The sequence below is a fragment of the Mesoplodon mirus genome (assembly GCF_964341445.2).
Source record: "Mesoplodon mirus genome assembly, chromosome: 18".
NCBI classification, from domain to species: Eukaryota; Metazoa; Chordata; class Mammalia; order Artiodactyla; family Ziphiidae; genus Mesoplodon; species Mesoplodon mirus.
Window position 1 is genome coordinate 17,618,957 of NC_138994.1, and position 21,225 is coordinate 17,640,181.

At 41.1% G+C, this 21,225-nt stretch overlaps 1 protein-coding gene across 3 annotated transcripts; it reads left to right on the forward strand.

The window, feature by feature from the left end:
• Positions 1–145: 145 nt before the first annotated feature.
• Positions 146–20,829, forward strand: ACOX1 (acyl-CoA oxidase 1). Of its 3 annotated transcripts, none has more exons than XM_082605163.1 (14): positions 146–348; positions 624–783; positions 5,447–5,607; positions 13,748–13,855; positions 15,045–15,164; positions 15,305–15,420; positions 15,837–16,006; positions 16,936–17,098; positions 17,916–18,106; positions 18,613–18,792; positions 18,931–19,036; positions 19,170–19,313; positions 19,472–19,678; positions 20,729–20,829. In XM_082605163.1, exons 1-14 carry the CDS (start codon positions 240–242, stop codon positions 20,777–20,779), a joined length of 1,986 nt encoding a protein of 661 aa, XP_082461289.1. In that variant the 5' UTR covers positions 146–239; the 3' UTR covers positions 20,780–20,829. The 3 variants fall into 3 exon arrangements, with proteins under 3 accessions (XP_082461289.1, XP_082461288.1, XP_082461290.1); XM_082605162.1 differs by lacking the exon at positions 5,447–5,607 and adding an exon at positions 10,831–10,991; XM_082605164.1 differs by lacking the exons at positions 146–348; positions 624–783 and adding an exon at positions 10,831–10,991 and having other exon boundaries at positions 5,461–5,607.
• The last annotated feature ends 396 nt before the right edge of the window (positions 20,830–21,225 follow it).

Sequence of the window (21,225 nt, forward strand, 5' to 3'; positions counted from 1 at the left end):
CTGGCGGAAAGCAGGGTACCCGCCCGCCCCGGCGCCGCCTCCGCCTCGGCCGCGGTCGGTCACGCGCGGAGGGGCCGCGGTGAAGGAGAAAGGGAGGGCCGGGGCGGGCCGAGGCGAACGGGGCGGGGACTCGCGGTGTCCTGGGGAGGCTCTTAGGGCCGGGCCCGCGCTGGAGGTCCAGACACTCGCTGTTGCTGCTGCCGCCGCCTCGGCCTCCGCTGCCTCTGCTGGCCGTCACCATGAACCAGGACCTGCAGAAGGAGCGGGCCGCCGCCAGCTTCAACCCGGAGCTGCTCACGCACGTCCTGGACGGCAGCCCCGAGAACACCCGGCGCCGTCGAGAGATCGGTGAGGGCGGCGGGCCAGGCCTCCTTCCTTCCCCGAGCAAAGCTTGAGACTCCCTCCGGGAGGAGTCGGGGGGCGCTGTAGGGCGTAGGCCGCAGCCTCTGGCCCAGCTTTAGGGGAGCCGGGAGCCCCATTTCCAGGGGCGGCTCTGGCTGGGGGAATCGCCTATAACGAGAGGGGACCTGTGCCCGTGAGTCTGAAACCTGCTGTGACCCAGGGAGCTTTAACGGAGCCCTGAATTTCTGTCTTCCTCTTGATACCCTTTAACTCCCTACCAGAGAACCTGATTCTGAAAGACCCAGACTTCCAGCATGAGGACTTGAATTTCCTCAGTCGTAGCCAGCGTTACGAGGTGGCTGTTAGGAAGAGTGCTACCATGGTGGAGAAGATGAGGAAGTTTAACATCGCAGACCCTGCTGAAATCATGTGGTTTAAAAAGTAGGTATGCCTTAGCTTAGATCAAGTGCCTAAGCCAAAACTTCAAATCCGCAACCTGCGGCGTCCTTTTTCATCGTGCTTGACGTTTGAAGACTCGAATTGGCATATTTTCACGCCATTTTGAAGTTATTTGTGTCGAAAATAATGTTTACTTTTGTATTTAAGCCTTTTAAAGGGATGGCATTTGTAAAAAATTGATCATGGAAATGCTATAATTTTCTATCTCAAGAATCATACAAATTCGGCCCAGATGTCTCAATTTTGAGTGATTTAAATACAGAATGACTTTGCTTTTTGTAAGAAGGAGGCCTGCTAAATTTAGAAGCTGCATTTGGAAGGATGTTTTCAGTTGCAAGGACCAAATATTAAATACTTTGGAGCAGTAACAGTTTGTATTTTCATATGTGTGTAGATCTTGAGTTTAAAATAATGGAAAATGTGGGTGGATGAAGAAGAACTTTAGTCAAACCTCAGAATGAGTATAAAGTACTCAACCCAGCATTGTTGAATCTGGTGGTGGTATTTAAATGGCTCCCCTGTCATACAAGACCTCATAAAAACATGCCTTGGTCCTACTGCTGAAAAGAGTATGTCCTTTTTTCAGACCATCTGCTTTTTGTTGTGTTTTTAGATTAGAAATAAAACTTTTTTTTTGCCTTTATGTAAATAAACACTATAATTATATGATCTTAGTACAAGATTTCTTTGACTTTCAGCATCTCTTACACTTCTCGCTTATTCCTGGGCATTTCCTGTTTTAGGCCTCTACATTTTAGAAGAACTCCAATATTTTCATCAATAAAGAATAAATGGTGTGAATGGTACATATTTAAGAGCCAAGAAAAATGAAACATGTTACAAGTTCTGCCTTTATGTCGCAATAGGCATTCCTCCCTTATACTACTGCTGCAGTTACCTGTGGTATATAATTATTTTCAGTTTGACCTGGTTGTTATTGTCAAGAGGAAATGATTTACTCCAGCCCTTAGGACCACACTCAGAACTCCTTTGCATTTTAGTTACAAAAATACAGTTAATTTGGTAGTCCAGTCAGAGTGCTTACTAACTTCCAAATGCTTTTTTTTTATTTTTAAAGTTTGTAACTCATGGCTGTGAGGATACTGAGGTGGAGTAACTCCTAGAAGATTATGTTTGTAATTTTCCTGAGTTCGGTCTGTGAACTTTAAAAAATTAGTAAGATTTTGTTCTTCCTTAAAACAACACAAAAGAGGAGGTTTGTTTTGTTTTACTTTAAGATGGCTGATGCCGTATGTTTCAGAGTTGGTTAGAAGATTTCATGATCTGTGGTGGTGCATAACGTGTAACCAGACTCCAGTGAAGTCACAACGAAATAAAGTCCTTTATGTGAGTTAAGGATCAGTGGACACCAGCCAACTGTTTTGCGTATCATTTTTTACGACACAGACCTCACTATTTGGGAAATACAAAGTACAAACTTTGGCTTACCCTTTGACATCTTTCCAGTATTTCTGGGATGTGACAGGGAGATCGATGTATGTTAGAGAAGGGGATTGAAAATTAGTCTTGGCAATTACTGAACGCCATCGATTGTCACTCACACCCATGTCTTATGTATCACTGACAAAGTTAACTATGATGTACCATTAATTGTGAGATGCATCAGATTTCTTAAATGCTAAAATTGGCTGTGAGGAGAGGGATGCTATAGTTAATGAAATATAGTAATATTTCTCTGGGGATTTTGGGCATTTACCGGTCTCTTTTACATCCAATTTCTCTATCACAAAATAAAACTCATGAGAGTATGTTGAAATTGACTAAAGTATTAGTAAAGTACTTTGAGATTTCTCAACTTGAGCAGTGAAAGAATTCACCTCTCCATTCCTTGAGAAAATAAGACTTTGCTGTTTGGGGAATAGGAGTTACTTTCCTAATCTCCTTTCCTGTAATTTTGTCTTTTAACTATACAGTTTGCTATGCAAAAACTGTAAAATATTCTTAAAAGTAATTTAAAATTCTGATGAGAATCATTCATGGTTTCTGTTATCCTTATTAGGTTTTTAAAGCTAGTTGCTTGAAAAGCATCTTCAGGAGGGATTAAACATAACTTAAAAACAAACACTCAGATTTTGTTCTTGAGTTAACTTTCAAGTGGCCTCAAAAAAAAAGTCTCAGTATGTTTATGAAAACATAAGTATTTGACAGTCTTTATTTTGTGTCACATATTTTTCCCTCTCAGTTTCCTAGAGTTAATTATTTCGTGTCAGTGTCATCATTTTACCAACCCAGAGCCTCCTCAATTCCCTCAAGGGACTGGGAGGGTCTTATATTGCCACCATTTTTAGCACCTGAATTACTGGTTTTATTTCTCAGAAATTCTCGCAGGTTCATTTCCTCCTTTAGTAAAGCATGGTTGTAAGGGAGTGCTGTGGTGCCCTTGCTGTTAAGAGGCCAGTTTCTACATTTATCTCCTCATTACTTATCTCCACTTTAGTGATGGGTATGTTTTGCAAAGTGCCTTACTTCTTTTTCTAGTACAGTAGCAGGAAGCTGCTGCTGATTGGTGTTACTTGGAACTCACCTCTGCTGTTCCTATACCTCCTTTCCCCTCTTTCCTTTCAGTTTAAGGGTTTTTTTTTCCAAGGTATTTTTTTAAAATTTATTTATTTTTGGCTGCGTTGGGTCTTTGTTGCTGTGCGTAGGATTTCTCTAGTTGCGGCGAGCAGGGGCTACTCTGTTGCGGTGCGCGGGCTTCTCATTGCAGTGGCTTCTCTTGCAGAACACAGGCTCTAGGGCACGCAGGCTTCAGTAGTTGTGGCACGTGGGCTCAGTAGTTGTGGCTCACGGGCTCTAGAGCACAGGCTCAGTAGTTGTGGCGCACAGGCTTAGTTGCTCCGCGGCATGTGGGATCTTCCCGGGTCAGGGCTCGAACCCATGTCCCCTGCATTGGGAGGTGGATTCTTAACTACTGTGCCACCAGGGAAGCCCTCAGTTTAAATTAATATTTGATATTTGTGTGAAAATCATAGAACCTCAGGGTTAAAAAGCATTTCTGATGTTGGCTAGTCCAGGCATTCCTTGGATGTTTGAATCTGTCCCCAGCACCCCTGAAAGGTGGTGGGATGGTTTCAGGGCCTCCCCAGATGTGAATTGGCAGCCTACCCCCCCTTTCCCTTAATTCATGCTCTGCTTTTGTACAAGCCAGGATAGGCTGGCGGTGATACTGCTTCCAATCCATCCCTTGAAAAGTCATGAGGGTCAGTTAGGTGGTACTTACTTTGTACCCTAAGCTATATTTTTTTCTTTTTTTAAATAAATTTATTTATTTTATTTATTTTTATTTTTGGCCGTGTTGGGTCTTTGTTGCTGCGTGCGGGCTTTCTTTTGCGGCGAGCGGGGACTACTCTTCATTGCGGTGCGCAGGCTTCTCATTGTGGTGGCTCTTCTTATTGCGGAGCACAGGCTCTAGGCGCGTGGGCTTCAGTAGTTGTGGCACACAGGCTCAGTAGTTGTGGCTCGTGGGCTCTAGAGTGCAGGCTCAGTAGTTGTGGCGCACGGGCTTAGTGGCTCCGCTGCATGTGGGATCTTCCTGGACCAGGGCTTGAACCCATGTCCCCTACATTGGCAGGCAGATTCTTTTTTCTTCTTCTTATTATTTTTTTTTCGGTACGCGGGCCTCTCACTGTTGTGGCCTCTCCCATTGCGGAGCACGGGCTCCGGACGCGCAGGCTCAGCGGCCATGGCTCACAGGCCCAGCCGCTCCGCGGCATGTGGGATCTTCCTGGACCAGGGCACGAACCCATGTCCCCTGCATCGGCAGGCGGACTCTCAAGCACTGCGCCACCAGGGAAGCCCCGCAGGCAGATTCTTAACCACTGTGCCACCCGGGAAGCCCCTGAAGCTCTCTATATAGATAGATCTGACAGAATAGACCCCTAAAAAATCTATATATATAGCACAATGTAGCCGAGGCTGACTAGTGTACATAACTCATATTTTGACTATCTCACAGATTCTTTTTTGTGAGAAAATCGTTGAAGACTGAATTTCATTATGATTAGAGTTCCCTTAATCTGGAATAATTTTCAAAGACCGTTTGTGATAAATTTTTAACACTCACATTACCTACTTAGCTGTCTCTAAGCTCTGAAGGCCTTTAGAGATATGTGCTTTGGCCCCAGAATGTATATGTACTATCCTGGACATTTGCTTTGGTTACTAGGGAAAGATAGTTTAAATTATTCTTCTTTGGGACATTTTGTTAACAGGTCAACAAATAAGTGTTCTGTGGAGTGTCTTTTGATTTTCGAAACAAGTAAAACCTGAAAATAATGCAAAAACAAACAGGTAAACCCTCCAAAAAATCAAACTAACAAATAACACCAACAATATAATAAACAAAAGGGAGTTGAGGCTAAAACATGGTAGAATTTGCTTCCTGGATTAAGTATGAAATTCAGAATTCTGGCCCTGAAATGACTAGGGGGAGAAGAGATTCCACTAGATTCTGCTGTTGGCTTTTTAGGTAGTAAATGATAAATATTAGTCTTAATTTCATAAGAAAGGGGTTTAAATTTTTCTAACCTTCATCCTCAGGGCCACAGCTATCTGGCAGGATTGGTAGTAGAATGCTACTACTTTCCAGAGTAAGGCTGAGATCCTTTTCTTTTCTCTCCCGTAGACTACATTTGGTCAATTTTGTGGAACCTGTGGGCCTCAATTACTCCATGTTTATTCCTACCTTGCTGAATCAGGGCACCACTGCTCAGCAAGAGAAATGGCTGCCTTCATCCAAAGGACTCGAGATAATTGGCACCTACGCCCAGACGGAAATGGGCCACGGTTAGTCCATGTTTGAGGCTCAGCGGGTAACCCACCTCAGGACTTCAGTTAACAAATGACTCCTGGAAAAACAAACAAACAAACAAACAAAAATGACTCCTGGCATTTGACTTTTTCCTGCTGCTACACATTTGGGGTTTTATTTTTAAATTGTTAAATCTTAAATAAAATTCAGCCTCTTATTTTCTGATAGTTTCTTTCCCCTTAAACTGGTCCAAGACTCTGGCCTGAAGCATCTGTCATTGTTATTTTTTAAGGCTCGTTACCGTTGCTGCATACACCCATTAAAATGGGTGTTGAGCAGTTTGGAAAGATGGGGTTGAAAATATGGCAAAGCGCCCCATTGTATTGGTGTCTGATTAAAGACTTCGTTGAAAATTCTTAAGAGGGTTCATGCCTCAGCAGCATCTGGAAGATGCTCTGCTTTAATGAAGTTAAAGATGTGGATTTTAAACAGGCAGAGGGTTAGAGTGGTGAAGGTTGTGAGATGGTTTGGGAAAAAGTCCACGATGCTTTTCATTTCTTTTTATTCATTTTTCTATTCATGTCCGTGGACTTTATATTATCAGTAATTCTTGGTTAAATTGTTCCTAAAAACCTGGCTACTTTCAAAAAGTTTTGTGTTCAGTCTTGTGAAACAGGTTTGTTTTCATAGATGAGGCCACTGACAGGTTTGAGTGTCTTGGAATTTGAGCTGCCCGGTTCATAATGCTTCCCTTATGTAAATAAAGAAAAGTAAAGAAAAAGAATGAGAAAAGGATGCAGATATCAGGAAGACTTCATTTTTGTGTTTGATTTGGTGCTTTTTGGTTTGCAAATTGGTTTAAGGAAATGTTCTTTCCCATAGTGCCTGTGGGAACTGCAGATTCTGGTCTTGGTACAGTTTTATGAACACCCTGCCAAACACCCATGGCCATCTTCAGGATGATCAACACTGAGATGACAGACCTGAAGGAAGGTGTCCTAACGGAAGGAATATCACGTTCCTACAATGTTCCTGTCTTGGAGTGTGCGCTCGTGTTTTGTTATCTTGAGATAGCTTTGAAATAGGGGGCATAAGATGTAAACTATTGTGAGGCTAAGTGAGTCTGATCTGTGTATCTCTTGTTGGTCTAATCCTTCTGCCTCTATTTATAAGGTACATTTCAAATGTATATTTGAAGGAAGACAGGAGGAAATGAAGACTTGAACTTCACTGGTTTGAGGAGCCTGGAATGTTGGACTGAGGTCCTTCCTGTGTTGCTCTGGGCGAGTTTGTATTTGTTAGAGTTTTCTTTCCCTTATTCCTTCTAGTTTTCGAATGCTTTCTTGTATTCGAACCAACTTTGTCTCAATCTCTATGGTTTATTTAGAGAACAGAGTTTTAAGATTAGGTCTTGTTTCTTGCTGGAACTTTGTCAGTTCATATTAGTTGTGCTTCACTGACTGCTGTTCTTTTCCAGAGAAGCCAGTCAGTTTGTTGGCTAATTTGCATCCTGTGACAGTACAGTCTTATGTAGAATATATAAAAAGTACTTCAACATCAACGGGATTGGAAATAGAGCAACTTGTACAGGATGAAGATTTGACCATTTAAATTCTGAGACCTTGGAACGGTCAACAGTGATTATCTAAGTGTTCTCACAGAATTGGCTGTAACTTCGAGTTTGGGATTCTTTCACCTCTAGGTAGCTGCTGAGAAGTGAGAGACTCAAAATTTCTCAGGCTTATTCCAGAATCCTCAAGAATCTTAAAATTCAACCACTTGCAGAAAGTCTAGGTCACCAGTTTTCTCTCTGCCCTCTAGAATTGTGTCTTCCCTCCTCTAAATACACACCTGTCTATATAGGCACACAAGCCCCAACACACATTTGGTCTGTGGGTGCGCGAGCCTTAATCAAAGGCAGAGAGGCCTGGGCCAAGGAGGGCACCCTCTTCCTGGGGTTCTGGTGTTAAAGGGACAGTCTGGGACGTGGTCCAGGGGTATTATCCTGACTGTACGTTTCTCCAGGTCACAAAGCAAGTAATGTGTTTGGTCTTCACAGGTATTTGATCATTTCACGTTCTGGCCACTTAATGGGAATTCTTCTTGCCTTTTTTTTCTCCTTTGAGTACTGAATAAATAGAATCTGCATATTGATCTTATAAGATTTTATTGTATCCTTCCAATATTTCTTTCTATTGCCTCTGTTTGATTAAACATTTTGCCCTTATGTATTCAATGCATCCTTCTCTGAGTAGGTATAAATTTTCTTCTTCCCGTATCTTGGATAATTATCTTCTATTTTATCCCCTTTTTTGTTTGTTTGATTTGTGTTTAATGCTTTGACTCGTGTATGATACAGAGATGAGTGAACCCCGCACTAGTTTTATGTTTATTAACTAGTACCTCTTTCCCCTTGTTATGTTCTTTCTGGTTCGTCTTAGAGGTTTGTAATAGTTTCAGTTTATTTATGGAACCTTAAATAGATTACATTAATTTTTTTCTTTGTTTTTCTCCTAACGTCGTAAGCATTGGCTCATTGTTGCTTTTTAAGATATTTAAAAATCTGATAGAATAAGCCTACTATTGCTATATTTCAATTTATATGTATTTGGTGTTCTTGCATACTTATTCTTCTAGATGAATTCTGATCTCATTTGCCAAGTTCGAAAACATATTCTGTAGGAATTTAAAACCCATTACCTTAAATCCCTGTATTTTCTTGGGAAGTATTAATTTTACTTAGTCCTCTCAGACAAGAATTAGCAATTTCTTTCCTATTGTCCATTTTCATATCTTTTATTCATCCTAATTAGGTATTTATATTTTCTCTTAATTAAATCTATAATATTCTGAGCTAAATTACTTAACAGATTTTTAAAATATTTTGTTGCTGTTATAAATCACCTTTCTCTTTACCACGGTTTTCTATTTGAATAGCTCTAATGGATAAGAATGAGTGATTTTTTTTTTAATCCTGGTTTTTCTAAATTCATTTATTATTGATGATGTTTTGTTTTTGTTGATTTCCTAGGATTATAATCATACTGTCCGTGGAGATGCAATTTTGACTTCTTCCTTTCTCATATATTATTAATCTAATCATTTTGTCCTCAGTATTGACTGCTAGCCTTCCCAGCCCTGTATCATGTAGCAGAGCCTGGGAAGGCCTGGTGTTACGGTTTTGGAAGAATCGACTCCAGCTCTTTACCAAGCAAAATGTGGTGCTTTGCAATTTTAAAATAAATTAATTAAAAATAATATATGATCTTTATCATGCATAAAGAGTATAGCAAATACTTGATTTAAATCAAAAACTATCCAGGTCACTTTCTCCCTGTAACATTTCTGCATTTCATCCACTTCTGAATAATCCTTATCCTAGTCACAAGAGACATTTTTCTCCTGAAAACATTTTTCTGCTTCAAGACAGTTTCTGATTATAAGTAGTTTTACCCCTGCCCTCCTGAGTGTGTACTCTGTGGTAACCCTTGGTGCCCCTCATTATTCCCAAATACACGCCCACCCGTGACGAGTCTGATGGGCGCCTCTGAATGGCCTCTCCTTCACCAGGAATCGCTCTGGTTTCTAGTCATGGAAAGTAGCCTCTCAACACTGTGAGTGGTGGCCCCAGGCCACAGCTTTCAGTCCAACTTAGAGTTTTCTTCTTTTAGCTCCTAGGCGCACATTAATTTTTCTTCCTACACATCATTCTTTTAAAAACAGCACAGTTGACATTCTTGTCTGTGCGTGAAACGTACTCTCTCATCCCTGGAATGTGTTTTTCCAGGGATTTCCACTTTTTTTCTTTTTTTTAACTTTCTATTTTGAAATGATTACAGATTCGTAGGAAGTTGCAAAAATAGCACGGAGATGTCCCGTGAACCTTTCACCCAGTTTGCACCAGTGCTGACACCTTACAGGATTTCCACTTTGATGCTTCCAAGTCTAGCTCTGATTTTGGCAAGTCTTTCTAGCGTCCCCACCGTTGTCCTCAGCCCAGGTTGCACTAGAAGACGTGATTAGGAGATGAGATTCTTGTCCTTGTTTTGCCATTATCTTTTTGACCTGAAGACACATAGTTCATCTCAGCTTTAATTTCTCTGTAAAATGAGAAAGTTATTCATGCATTCTTCAATCTTTATGTGATTGGTTAACTGAAAGCTCAGCCCACCCCCAGCCTCTTTGGAAGCCATCACATGTCAGCCCCTGCCTAGAGCACCCTGTCCTGATTATTCTCCTCCTCAGGTGGAACAATTGGAGAAATTTTGAAACTGAAATGTTTAGGCTCATTTCTAAGGTAATGAGCACAGTAAGAGTAATATAGAATTGATTAATTTTGAGCTGGAAGTTAAATAAAATGCCAGTAGCATGCAACATTACAAAGCCATATAGAACTATTTCCTATTAGAAATAAATTCACATAAAAGTTTAAGGCACCTGCAAATTTTAAATGGAAAAGAATGACTTTAGAAAGTGGATTTAAAATGACAACTAACATGTTTAGTATCGTTTGTGATAATTCCCATATAATTATAATGGAGAGCTTGTTATGCATGAATCTGTTATTTGTAAATGTTACGGTCTTCACTAAAAATCGCATGTCTTTTTATTTCTGAAATTAATTATTGGGATGAAGAGCACTGTCAGTTTTTGTATTACATTGTTTCAGTAGCATGTGGCTGGTTATTTGTGATGGATCCAGATGAAATGACCAGAATTATGTGAGGAATGTGGATTAATGCTGGATGTTTTACGGACAAACAGAAAAGATTCTAGCCTAGAAGCATTATTGGAATTAGATCCTGGAATAACTTTTGTCCAAGAGAACCACTATGTTCTCTTGTCTCAACTTTTCATTAGAATAAATGTCATTGTACAACTTAAATTCTCCATTCCATCCAGGCTTTTCAGGTTTTTTATTTACTTTAATTGCAAGGCTCGAATCCTCTGCCTTGCTCACATGGTCTTGTGCTGCACAGGCTTTGGCATCGGTAGCCAATCCCTACCGAGATTAATTAATTTTAGAGATGAGTAACATGAGAAAGTACTTCTCGCCAACGTAAGAAAAATGGAAATAGCTAAGAGTTATAAAGTAATACAGACGGGGCAGTGCTCCCATCCATGATAAAGTCCACCCATTAATTCATACTTAACAGAAGGGTTTTTTTCTCCTTCCCTTCCTCTGTTTGTTCAAATTGCTGATTCTCTCACACCTGATAATCTTCTCTCAAATGCCCATCCTTGGTATTTCTTTGAAGCTTTGTGCACCGAGGGCAGTCTGGGCCTCTGGATCTTCACTTGGGCATGTTCCTGCCCACCTTGCTTCACCAGGCAACCGAGGAACAGCAGGAACGCTTCTTCGTGCCCGCCTGGAACTTGGAGATCATTGGCACTTATGCCCAGACAGAGATGGGTCATGGTACGGTGCATTCAGTCTACCTTCTGGGTTGGGCGGGGCTCTTCGAGCTTAGCATGCATAGAGTGTCCACAACGTGTCAGCAGTGGCACGTCCACGTGCTGTGTAAGATCTGTTTAAATGCAGTGTTTCTGCAGGGTTTTCACACATATAAGTCTTGGCATAGACAATGCTTTGGTCGGTGGAAATTAAAGCTTATGTTATCACAGACATGCTGATGGATTGTTCATGGTTCCCCTTCAGAAGGTCAAGAATTACAAGTCAGGCCTTACTTAATAAGTGATTTTTCAAGTTTACTGAAGTTGTATGGAATTTGTGTGTATATAGAGTCTGAACCCATCTCTTTTTCTTCATTACTATCTGATTATCTTTGCTACTGATACCTTAATGAACTTGCACAGATTGCAGAAGAAATACAGATTAATAGAATGTGTGCTCTTTGACTTGCTGAAGGGAAATGAGTGGCTTCTATAACCCAAACATGCAGCATTTTGTACCTTGACATTATTTGTGCCTTGATTCAGTAAATTCAGTAAAGTTCTGAAAGTGGCTTTGGCCACAGTTTAGAAAAAATAGGATAAGTTGTACTTGTGGGCAGTTGATTTCACACTCTGTATGTACTGCCTTTCTTCTTTAAAAAAAAAACAAATTTATTTATTTATTTTTGGCTGCGTTGGGTCTTCATTGCTGTGCGTGGGCTTTCTCTAGTTGCGGAGAGTTGGGCTACCCTTTATTGTGGTGCGTGGGCCTCTCATTGCGTGGCTTCTCTTATTGTGGAGCACGGGCTCTAGGTGCGCAGGCTTCAGTAGTTGTGGCACGTGGGCTCAGTAGTTGTGGCTCGCGGGCTCTAGAGTGCAGGCTCAGTAGTTGTGGTGCACAGACTTAGTTGCTCCGCAGCATGTGGGATCTTCCCGGACCAGTGATGGAATCTGTGTCCCCTGCATTGGCAGGCGGATTCTTAACCAGTGTGCCAGCAGGAAAGTCCCTGCACCACCTTTCTTTTTTCTTTCCATCCCTCACCTGTCTTTTCCTGTGAACTGGATGGGGCTGGAGGTGGTGGCTGTGCCTGGTAGCATCCGTTCCACGTTGGTATCTGTGTTTGCCATTCATTTACTTCTGGCTTCTCTTTTCCCACTCAGACATTTCAGAACAGCTGGTCTAGTGTATATTTTCCACTTGCTCCTTATTCCTGTACAACTTTATCTTCATTTGATTGCTAATTTGGCTTTCAGCTTCCGTGTAAATAGTATTTTAGAGGATTTTCCTAAGGCTCAAAGTGGAATACTGTTTGATTCAGTTGTGCATTTGAAAACGTTTTGTCATTACCTGTTCCGTTTAATATGCTACCTCGTTTTCTATAAAAGTTTCTTCTTTGGTGAAAGCAGTCTTAGTGTCTGATTCGTTGATTCCCACACAGGGAAAGGTTGTGGATCACACATAAACTGTCCATTTCCGTTATTTAACTCGGGAGTTTCTAAGTGTTTCACAGTTTAAGTGTTTAATGAGATCCGGCATTATCAAAGCAATTTGGTAGAAGGTTCTCAGCATTGGCTACAGGATAGTATTACTAGGGAGGGTGTCACTTAGAACATTTTTCTGTAACTTTTTTCAAATAATTTTGGCACGTTTGTATTAGGATTTAAAACACGAATCCCTGTCCATCTCCATTATGCATAAAAATGGAAACTCTTCCTAGTCACACTAGTGAACCAGCCAGGAATAAGTTAAGGCTTAGCGTTGAGTCTGCAGGGTGAACTTGGACCTTATTATTGGACTTTTAGAAATTAAAAAAAATCACTGTTGCAGGTCTTTTCCGCATAATGATTATAACTTTTTTTTTTTCCCCCCGCACTGCGAGGCATGTGGGATCTCAGTTCCCCCACCAGGGATCGAACCCGCGCCCCCTGCATTGGAAGCGCGGAGTCTTAACCACTGGACCGCCAGGGAAGTCCTGGTTATAACTTTTTAAGTTCTTGTTTTCCTTTCTAGCATTCATTCTGAAATAAATTCTCGGTTTTCAAGAACTTTAGCCGAGTCTCTTCCTGTCACGTGTTCTCATTCTTTGTTATAATACAGAATTCCAGAACATTGCATTGGTGTGGTAGACACAATACAAATGAGTTGAAATTGGCACACTAACAACTTAGGTATGCCTTTAAAAGGTCAGTTAACTTCCCTGTTAAATTCGTATCCTGTGACCTTACGAAACTACGATTCTAATCTGCCTTTATTTTACATTTTCTTTTGGTTGATCTAAATAAATGTTCCATATCCACTGCCACAGAAGTGCACTAAATCAAGTACAGAAATGGAATATGCTTGACATTCATATTTTCAGCTTAATAGGAACAAATCAGGAAATCACATATTAATTAAGCATAGGAAATTACGTATCTTGGTTATCAACCATTTGTAGTTCATCTATAGATGTTTTGTTGTTGTTAGATTTTGTTCGGTGCTTTGTGACCGCCTGGAGGGGTGGGATAGGGAGGGTGGGAGGGAGACGCAAAAGGGAGGGGATATGGAAACATATGTATATGTATAACTGATTAAATTTGTTATAAGGCAAAAAAAAATAAATAAATAAATTAAAAAAAAATAAAATTACCTGGAAAAAATAAAAAAAATAAAAAAAAAAATAAAACAAGATTTTGTTACTCTCTGCAATGCTAAAGCTTTAAAGGACTGGGCAGGAGATTTTGCCCTGTACCTATTTTTTCCCATATTCTATCTGAAGTAGGTGTAATTCATTTTCTTAGGAACTCATCTTCGAGGCTTGGAAACCACAGCCACTTATGACTCTGAAACCCAGGAGTTCATTCTTAATAGTCCTACTGTGACCTCCATCAAGTGGTGGCCTGGTGGGCGTAAGTGAATTTTTTAACAGTTATTGGATGTTTTAAGATTTATTATAATGTGTTTAGAATGTAGAGCTTATATGAGAATATAATTTTGAAATATAGAAAAAGCTCTTAGAGCTTAAACTATTCTGAGCTATTTCACATTCTCTTGTGTTGCATGTTACAGATATTTATACGTTTTGCAAAGCGCAGAAAGGGCAGCTATCTTACTCTGCTTTTCATGGTTTTTCATTTAAATATTCTCATGTGTTAGCATAGTTTCCATAGTCATCATTTAAAGTAATTTAGTTTTCCCTGTTTGGTTAGTCATTTCCATACTGGAAAGCATTTGAGTTGTTTTCAAATTTTTATTATAAATAGCTTTGACATGAAATTTATTTAATACCGTCTTCCATTCTGAGTTATTGTTTTAGGATATATATTTCAGATGAGATTAGTGGTTGAAGGATTTTGTTATTCATGTTATATATTTTAATATGGGATGTTACATTTTGATAGGGAAAAAACTAGCATGCAAAAAAAGAAATATTTCTGGATGTGCTAACCAAAAATCTCTTAAAGCAGCTGTATCCCATAGTACTTTCTGCAACGATGGAATGTTCTCTGTCTTTGCTGTTCAGTATGGTAGCTACTAGCCACTTTCAGCTTTTGAGCACTTGAAATGTAGCTAGCTGACTGAGGGACTGAATCTTTTATTTTATTTAATTATAATTAATTTAAATGTAAACAGCCACGTGTGGCTAGTGGCTACTGTTTGGGAAAGCCTTGCCTTAAGGGAGAAAAAGGATGTCATTTAAAGTAATGTTCTAGGATTATCCTAAAAATTTATTTATGTAAATGAATGAAAAATAAGTAGAAAAAGCCTACTTTTTAAAAATGCTATCAAATTAACATGCTGTACACCTTAAACTTAGACAATGTTATATGTCAATTATATCTCAATTTAAAATGTGTTTATATATATTTTAAAAAATGAAGGATTGCTTTGCCAAAATTCAATGAATAACTATCAGCTTAACTGGATTTCCTTCTGAAAACTAGGCATGGCACTGTCATAAGCAAAGCTCTCTGGGCACACTTTATTGATGGACTCTGGTGTTATATTTGACATATGCTTTTTTTCCCCCTCTTTTGTTTCTATGAAAATGTAAAAATGTTTGATCACTTCCCTCTCTTGTTCTGTTTGATGTTGCAGTTGGAAAGACTTCAAATCATGCGATAGTACTCGCCCAACTCATCACTCAGGGGAAACGCTGTGGATTACATGCCTTCATTGTACCTATTCGTGAACTTGGGACCCATAAGCCTTTACCAGGTTAGAATTGTTCATCTGATGTTGAGGTGAAAATTAAACCAATCACTTTCTTCTGCAAAAAGTATAATACATAACTAAAGAAGAGGAGGGAAGCCAGGAATTCCAGAGCATAAACACCTTGTGACTTTCATCTGCGGTAGGTATTACTGTTGGAGACATTGGCCCCAAATTTGGCTATGATGAGATGGATAACGGCTACCTGAAGATGGACAATTATCGCATTCCCAGGGAAAACATGCTGATGAAGCACGCTCAGGTATATTTAGACAGAAAATAGGAGGAGAGGTGTCAAACACGGGGATTTCAGTGGCTGTTGATAATCACGGGGTTAGAAGGATCTATTCTTTTAGAAGGTACTAACAGATTTTTACTTCTGAAGCTGCTTTTATTATGGCCATGAAATCAAAAGCAGTTGGCAGGTATGAAGAACATGTTTTGTTTTGCTAAACCAGTGGGGGCTCAAACTTTAGCATGCATTAGAATCATCTGGGGGGCTGGCTAAAACCTAGAGCGCTTGGCCCCCAGAGTTTCTGATTTAGGAGGTCAGGGTGGGGACTGAGCATCAGGTGATGCTGATGCTGCCTTTCTGGGGACCACACTTTGAGAACGACTTGCCTAAACTGCCACTTGGTTTTAACAGAAGGAAGCATCCATCTCATGTTCTTTTTCCAGGTGAAGCCTGATGGCACATACGTGAAACCCCTGAGCAACAAGCTGACCTACGGGACCATGGTGTTTATCAGGTCCTTCCTTGTGGGAGAATCCGCTCGGTCTCTGTCTAAGGCATGCACCATTGCCATCCGATACAGTGCCGTGAGGCATCAGTCTGAAATCAAGCCAGGGTAAGGGTGGAGTCTGAGATGAGCTTGATACTGAAGACCTGGCTTGGACCCCATCCAAATATCAAAATTCCCAAATGTGTTGTGGAGAAAGTGCATTTGCTGTAAAGTTAGCTAGGATGGCAGTGTACTGGGTCTGAGAACCTAGACTTCCCTTAAGTGGAAAGATGAGAATAACCACGTAATTATTACTTTTAACCTTCTAAGGAAAACAGTAATATTACTTGAGCTTTATAAATGAAATGTTGAAAACACTGAAGGTGGTGTGAAGATTCTAGTTGCTACTAACAATTACAAATCGGGTATAGTGAAAGTGACATTCAACTTGGTTCTCTGTTGTGTTCATGGACATGCTTTACTCTTACTACTGCCTATTACTTGGGCATGACTCTTTGATAAGCTTTTTACTCTTAAAGAAGGAATAAAGAAATTGATAAGAGCAGACCTGCTTAGACTTCAAATATTTAACTCAGTGCATTGGGTCTCCTCAGATTGTGGTCAGAATATAGTTTATTCAGCCATCTAGGCCCCTTTAACGTTGTCTTCCTCCTGTGAAGTTAATGAACTTTGGTTCCGGAAGTTGCCATGAGATACAATTTTCTTAGACTGGAAAGACTAAGAAAAATATGAAAGTCAGCTAGAAAATCCTGTCCAACTAAGGCAGCTCATTAAGGTGGTTAAGCACGTGGTCTTCTATAGCCAAATGCCCTAGATTTAAATCAAGGATCTGCCACTTATTAGCTCTCTTCCCTGGGTAGGTTCTTAACTTCTCATTTTCTCCATCTGTAAAATGGGGGTAATAAAAGTTAACCTCACAGGATCTTTATAAGGACTCGATAAATTAGTCTTTCAAAGTGCTTAGACCAGAACCTGGCACATAGTAAGCTCTGTATAGGCATTTAATTTTTTCCCCCTTTTTTTATATGCTTTAGTGAACCAGAACCACAGATTTTGGATTATCAAACCCAGCAGTATAAACTCTTTCCCCTCCTGGCCACTGCCTATGCCTTCCAGTTTGTAGGCGCATACATGAAAGAGACCTATCATCGGATTAATGAAGACATCAGCCAAGGGGACCTGAGTGAGCTGCCTGAGGTCTGCGTCATGTCTTGTTCCCTTGTGGGCACCCTTCTGGTTCATATTTGCCTATTGGATCATGTCCAGAGAAAATTAAACATTGGGGTATCTTGAAAAGAATCCATATGTTCTCAAAAGATAGAGAAAATTATGTAATTGAGAGTGGATCAGATGCGAAGATGCGTGGGTTTGTTTTTATTTTTTATTTTTTTTTTGCTTCATAACAAATTTAATCAGTTATACATATACATATGTTCCCACATCCCCTCCCTTTTGCGTCTCCCTCCCACCCTCCCTATCCCACCCCTCCAGGTGGTCACAAAGCACCGAGCTGATCTCCCTGTGCTATGCGGCTGCTTCCCACTAGCTACCTTACGTTTGGTAGTGTATATATGTCCATGCCGCCGTGGGTTTGTTTTTAAGTTTCAGAATTACTGTACCATGTTGGTCATTTATTAATCAAAGGAACCTAAGTGGTGCCTTTTCTGCCAAGTAAAACAGTTCAGAAGGGAATGTGGGAGTGTTACTAGTTCAGGCCAATGGGATGAGCATGCTTTTCAGTTTACATGGCATAGCAAGTGATTTTGTTTGTTTTTTGTTGTTGTTTTTTTGTTTTTTGGCTACGCCACGTGGCTTGTGGGATCTTAGTTCCCTGACCAGGAACCCGGGTCCCTGGCAGTGAAAGCGTGGAGTCCTAACCACTGGACCACCAGGGACGTCCCTGCCAAGTGATTTTGAAAGTGATGAGTGCTGTTAAGTGAGGCTAAGTGTGTCTCATTGGAATGCGGGCTGTCAGCACCGCAGATGTTCTGATGGCCTGTGCTTCCCCCTTCAGCTTCACGCCCTCACTGCCGGGCTGAAGGCTTTCACGTCCTGGACGACTAACGCTGGTATTGAAGCCTGTCGGATGGCTTGTGGCGGGCATGGCTATTCTCACTGCAGTGGGCTTCCAAATATTTATGTCAACTTTACCCCAACCTGCACCTTCGAGGGAGAAAACACTGTCATGATGCTACAGACGGCCAGGTGAGAATCTAATTCATGATTTCTCATATGTGGTCTCAAGAATGTTCGAGTCCTTTCTGTTGGTTCTTATTGCCATGTTTTCTGTTCTCATTATATTTGTTTTTTTGGGTTTTGTTTGTTCGTTTGTTTGTGTTGCGGTACGCGGGCCTCTCATTGCTGTGGCCTCTCCCGTTGCGGAGCACAGGCTCCAGACACGCAGGCTCAGCGGCCATGGCTCACGGGCCCAGCCCCTCCGCGGCATGTGGGATCTTCCTGGACCGGGGCACGAACCCGTGTCCCCTGCATCGGCAGGCGGACTCTCAGTCACTGAACCACCAGGGAAGCCCTGTTCTCATTTGTTCCAGAAAGATGTCATTTTTGCCTTCCATCCTGACCCACGGTTTTTTCTTGGGGTCAGGCTAGTATGAAACAGCTGTCACACAGCTTAAAGTCATTTCAGGAGTTCGTTTTATTTCTGTTTCACGAGAAGCATAGTTGCTGAAAGCATGTGTCCTGGTGACTTTCAGGTTCCTGATGAAAAGTTATGACCAGGTGCACTCAGGCAAGTTGGTGTGTGGCATGGTGTCCTACTTGAATGACCTGCCCAGCCAGCACATCCAGCCACAGCAGGTGGCCGTCTGGCCAACCGTGGTGGATATCAACAGCCCTGACAGCCTGACAGAAGCGTACAAGCTTCGTGCGGCCAGGTGAGCACACCCTCAAGAGCTGGGACAGGGCCATGGGGGCCTCTGTGGCCAGGGGCTTATCGGGAGAGGCGGAAGGCACAAGTACTAGCGATCACTTCCTTGAGCTCCAGTTTTCCAGTTCTTTTCTTTTTTTAACAGATTAGTAGAAACTGCTGCGAAAAACCTTCAAACTGAAGTGACTCACAGAAAAAGCAAGGAGGTAGCATGGAACCTAACTTCCGTTGACCTCGTTCAAGCAAGTGAGGTCAGCGATGGTCCTCTCTCCCCCTCCCCTTCTCTGTCCTTCACCACCCCCCTCATTTTCTTAGTGCAAAAACTGTATCACTGTTGAGTCTTTTTCAAAGGTTCTTGCACTCTGGTGTTTTCTTTTTATCTAGGCACATTGCCACTATGTGGCAGTTAAGCTCTTTTCAGAAAAACTCCTCCAAATTCAAGAGAGATCCATCCAAGCCGTCTTAAGGAATTTGTGTCTCTTGTATTGTCTGTATGGAATCAGTCGGAACGCAGGGGATTTTCTTCAGGTATTTTCTAAGCTTAAGTCCTTTTATTTATGTATTTCTTAATTTTTTATAGAAAAATAATTGTGGTTTACTTTGTGGTTGTATGTGTATATATACATATATAAATATATTTATACGTACCTATGTAATATCTCTGTTTGCTTGCTTGTTTCTTTTAGGGGAGCATCATGACAGAGTCTCAAATCACCCAAGTGAATGAGCGCATAAAGGAGTTACTGACTGTGATTCGCCCTGACGCTGTTGCTCTGGTTGATGCATTTGATTTTCAGGATGTGACACTGGGCTCTGTGCTTGGCCGCTATGATGGGAATGTGTATGAAAACTTGTTTGAATGGGCCAAGAAATCCCCACTGAACAAAACAGAGGTAAAAAAAGAAAAACAATGTCTTTTCACGTTTTGAAATTGTTCATTTAAATATTAAGGCAGGAAAGACCTCTGAGTGATCATCTGTGAAAGCTTTGAAAGCTCTCATGGCCACTTCAGACAGTCTCTTTATTTGAGCAACAGGTTTTGAAGGGAACAAGGTCATTCCTGCAGTGTGCAGGTTTTTAGTTTTCCCCAACTATTTAGCAACAATTGAAAAATTTCAAATGTATACACAAATAGAATACTCCAGTGCATCTCCCCCGTACCCTTTGTCATGTTTCAGCAACTGTCTGCTCATGGCCAGTTGCGTTTCATCTGAACCTCCCAGCTAAGAATTATTTTGAAGCAAATCCAAGACACCAGATAATTTTATTCATAGATATTTCAGTATGTATCTCTAAAAGATAAGGACTCTTCTTAAAAAACATAAACACAATGCCATTCTCACACCTAAACAAATTAACAATAATTCTTTAATATCATGAACTACTACCCAGTCAGTGTCCAGATTTCCCCAGTTAGCGCAATACTTTTTTTCTCCTCACTTCGGATTTTTTGAATCAGGATCCAAATAAGGTTCAGATAATTTCTTGATGAAAAGTATGCTATTTTATTTTATTAGTATATTTATTTATTTATTTATTTTTGGCTGTGTTGGGTCTTTGCTGCTGCGCGCGGGCTTTTTCTAGTTGCAGTGAGCAGGGTCTCCTCTTTGTTGCGGTGCGCGGGCTTCTCACTGCGGTGGCTTCTCTTGTTGCGGAGCACGGGCTCTAGGCACACGGGCTTCAGTAGTTGTGGCTCGCGGGCTCTAGAGCACAGGCTCAGTAGTTGTGGCGCACGGGCTTAGTTGCTCTGCGGCATGTGGGATCTTCCCGGACCAGGGCTTGAACCCGTGTCCCCTGCATTGGCAGGTGGATTCTTAACCACCATGCCACCAGGGAAGTCCCGGCAGGCGGATTCTTAACCAGTGCGCCACCAGGGAAGTCCAAGTATGCTACTTTAAATCGCAAACTCTGTATCAGTAATTTTTTCTCTCCCTTCCCTGCAGGTCCATGAATCTTACCACAAGCACCTAAAGTCACTGCAGTCCAAGCTCTGAAGTGTCTTGAGGACAAGTTCAATCTGCTCCCAGAAGTAACTATACTCTACTCGCCTTGTACCTGTCACACAAATTTGTGTGGAATCTTTGTCAAATTTAGAAAAGCTAGAGCAAATGATAAATTGACCCTTTTCTCTTTTTATAAATGAAAAAAAAAAAGAACAGATTTGAGATTAAAGGAAAAAACCAGATGTGTTTTACAAGTGCAATTAACACTGAAAGAGACCTGTTAAGCATTCAGGAAAAGCTTTAAGAAATGCGGTGTGGCTTCCATCTGTAATGCTGCTGATCCCAGGAGGCCAGGACTTCTGATAATTAGTAGAATTTAACTACTAAGTAGTTAATTATTTTCACATCTTAATTGCTAATCACTGGATATGCAAGTGTTTTTAAGCAAAGGTATTTTTTAAGTGGGGGTAGAACCCTTCCAAGCTTTCCTGCTAATT

Excerpts from the sequence above, each read along its gene's own strand:
- ACOX1 (XM_082605163.1), top strand. The coding sequence starts at position 240 with ATGAACCAGGACCTGCAGAAGGAGCGGGCCGCCGCCAGCTTCAACCCG. Across the intron at positions 17,099-17,915 it reads ACCTGAGTGAGCTGCCTGAG|CTTCACGCCCTCACTGCCGG; the intron begins GTCTGCGTCATG and ends TTCCCCCTTCAG. Across the intron at positions 19,037-19,169 it reads ACCTCGTTCAAGCAAGTGAG|GCACATTGCCACTATGTGGC; the intron begins GTCAGCGATGGT and ends CTTTTTATCTAG.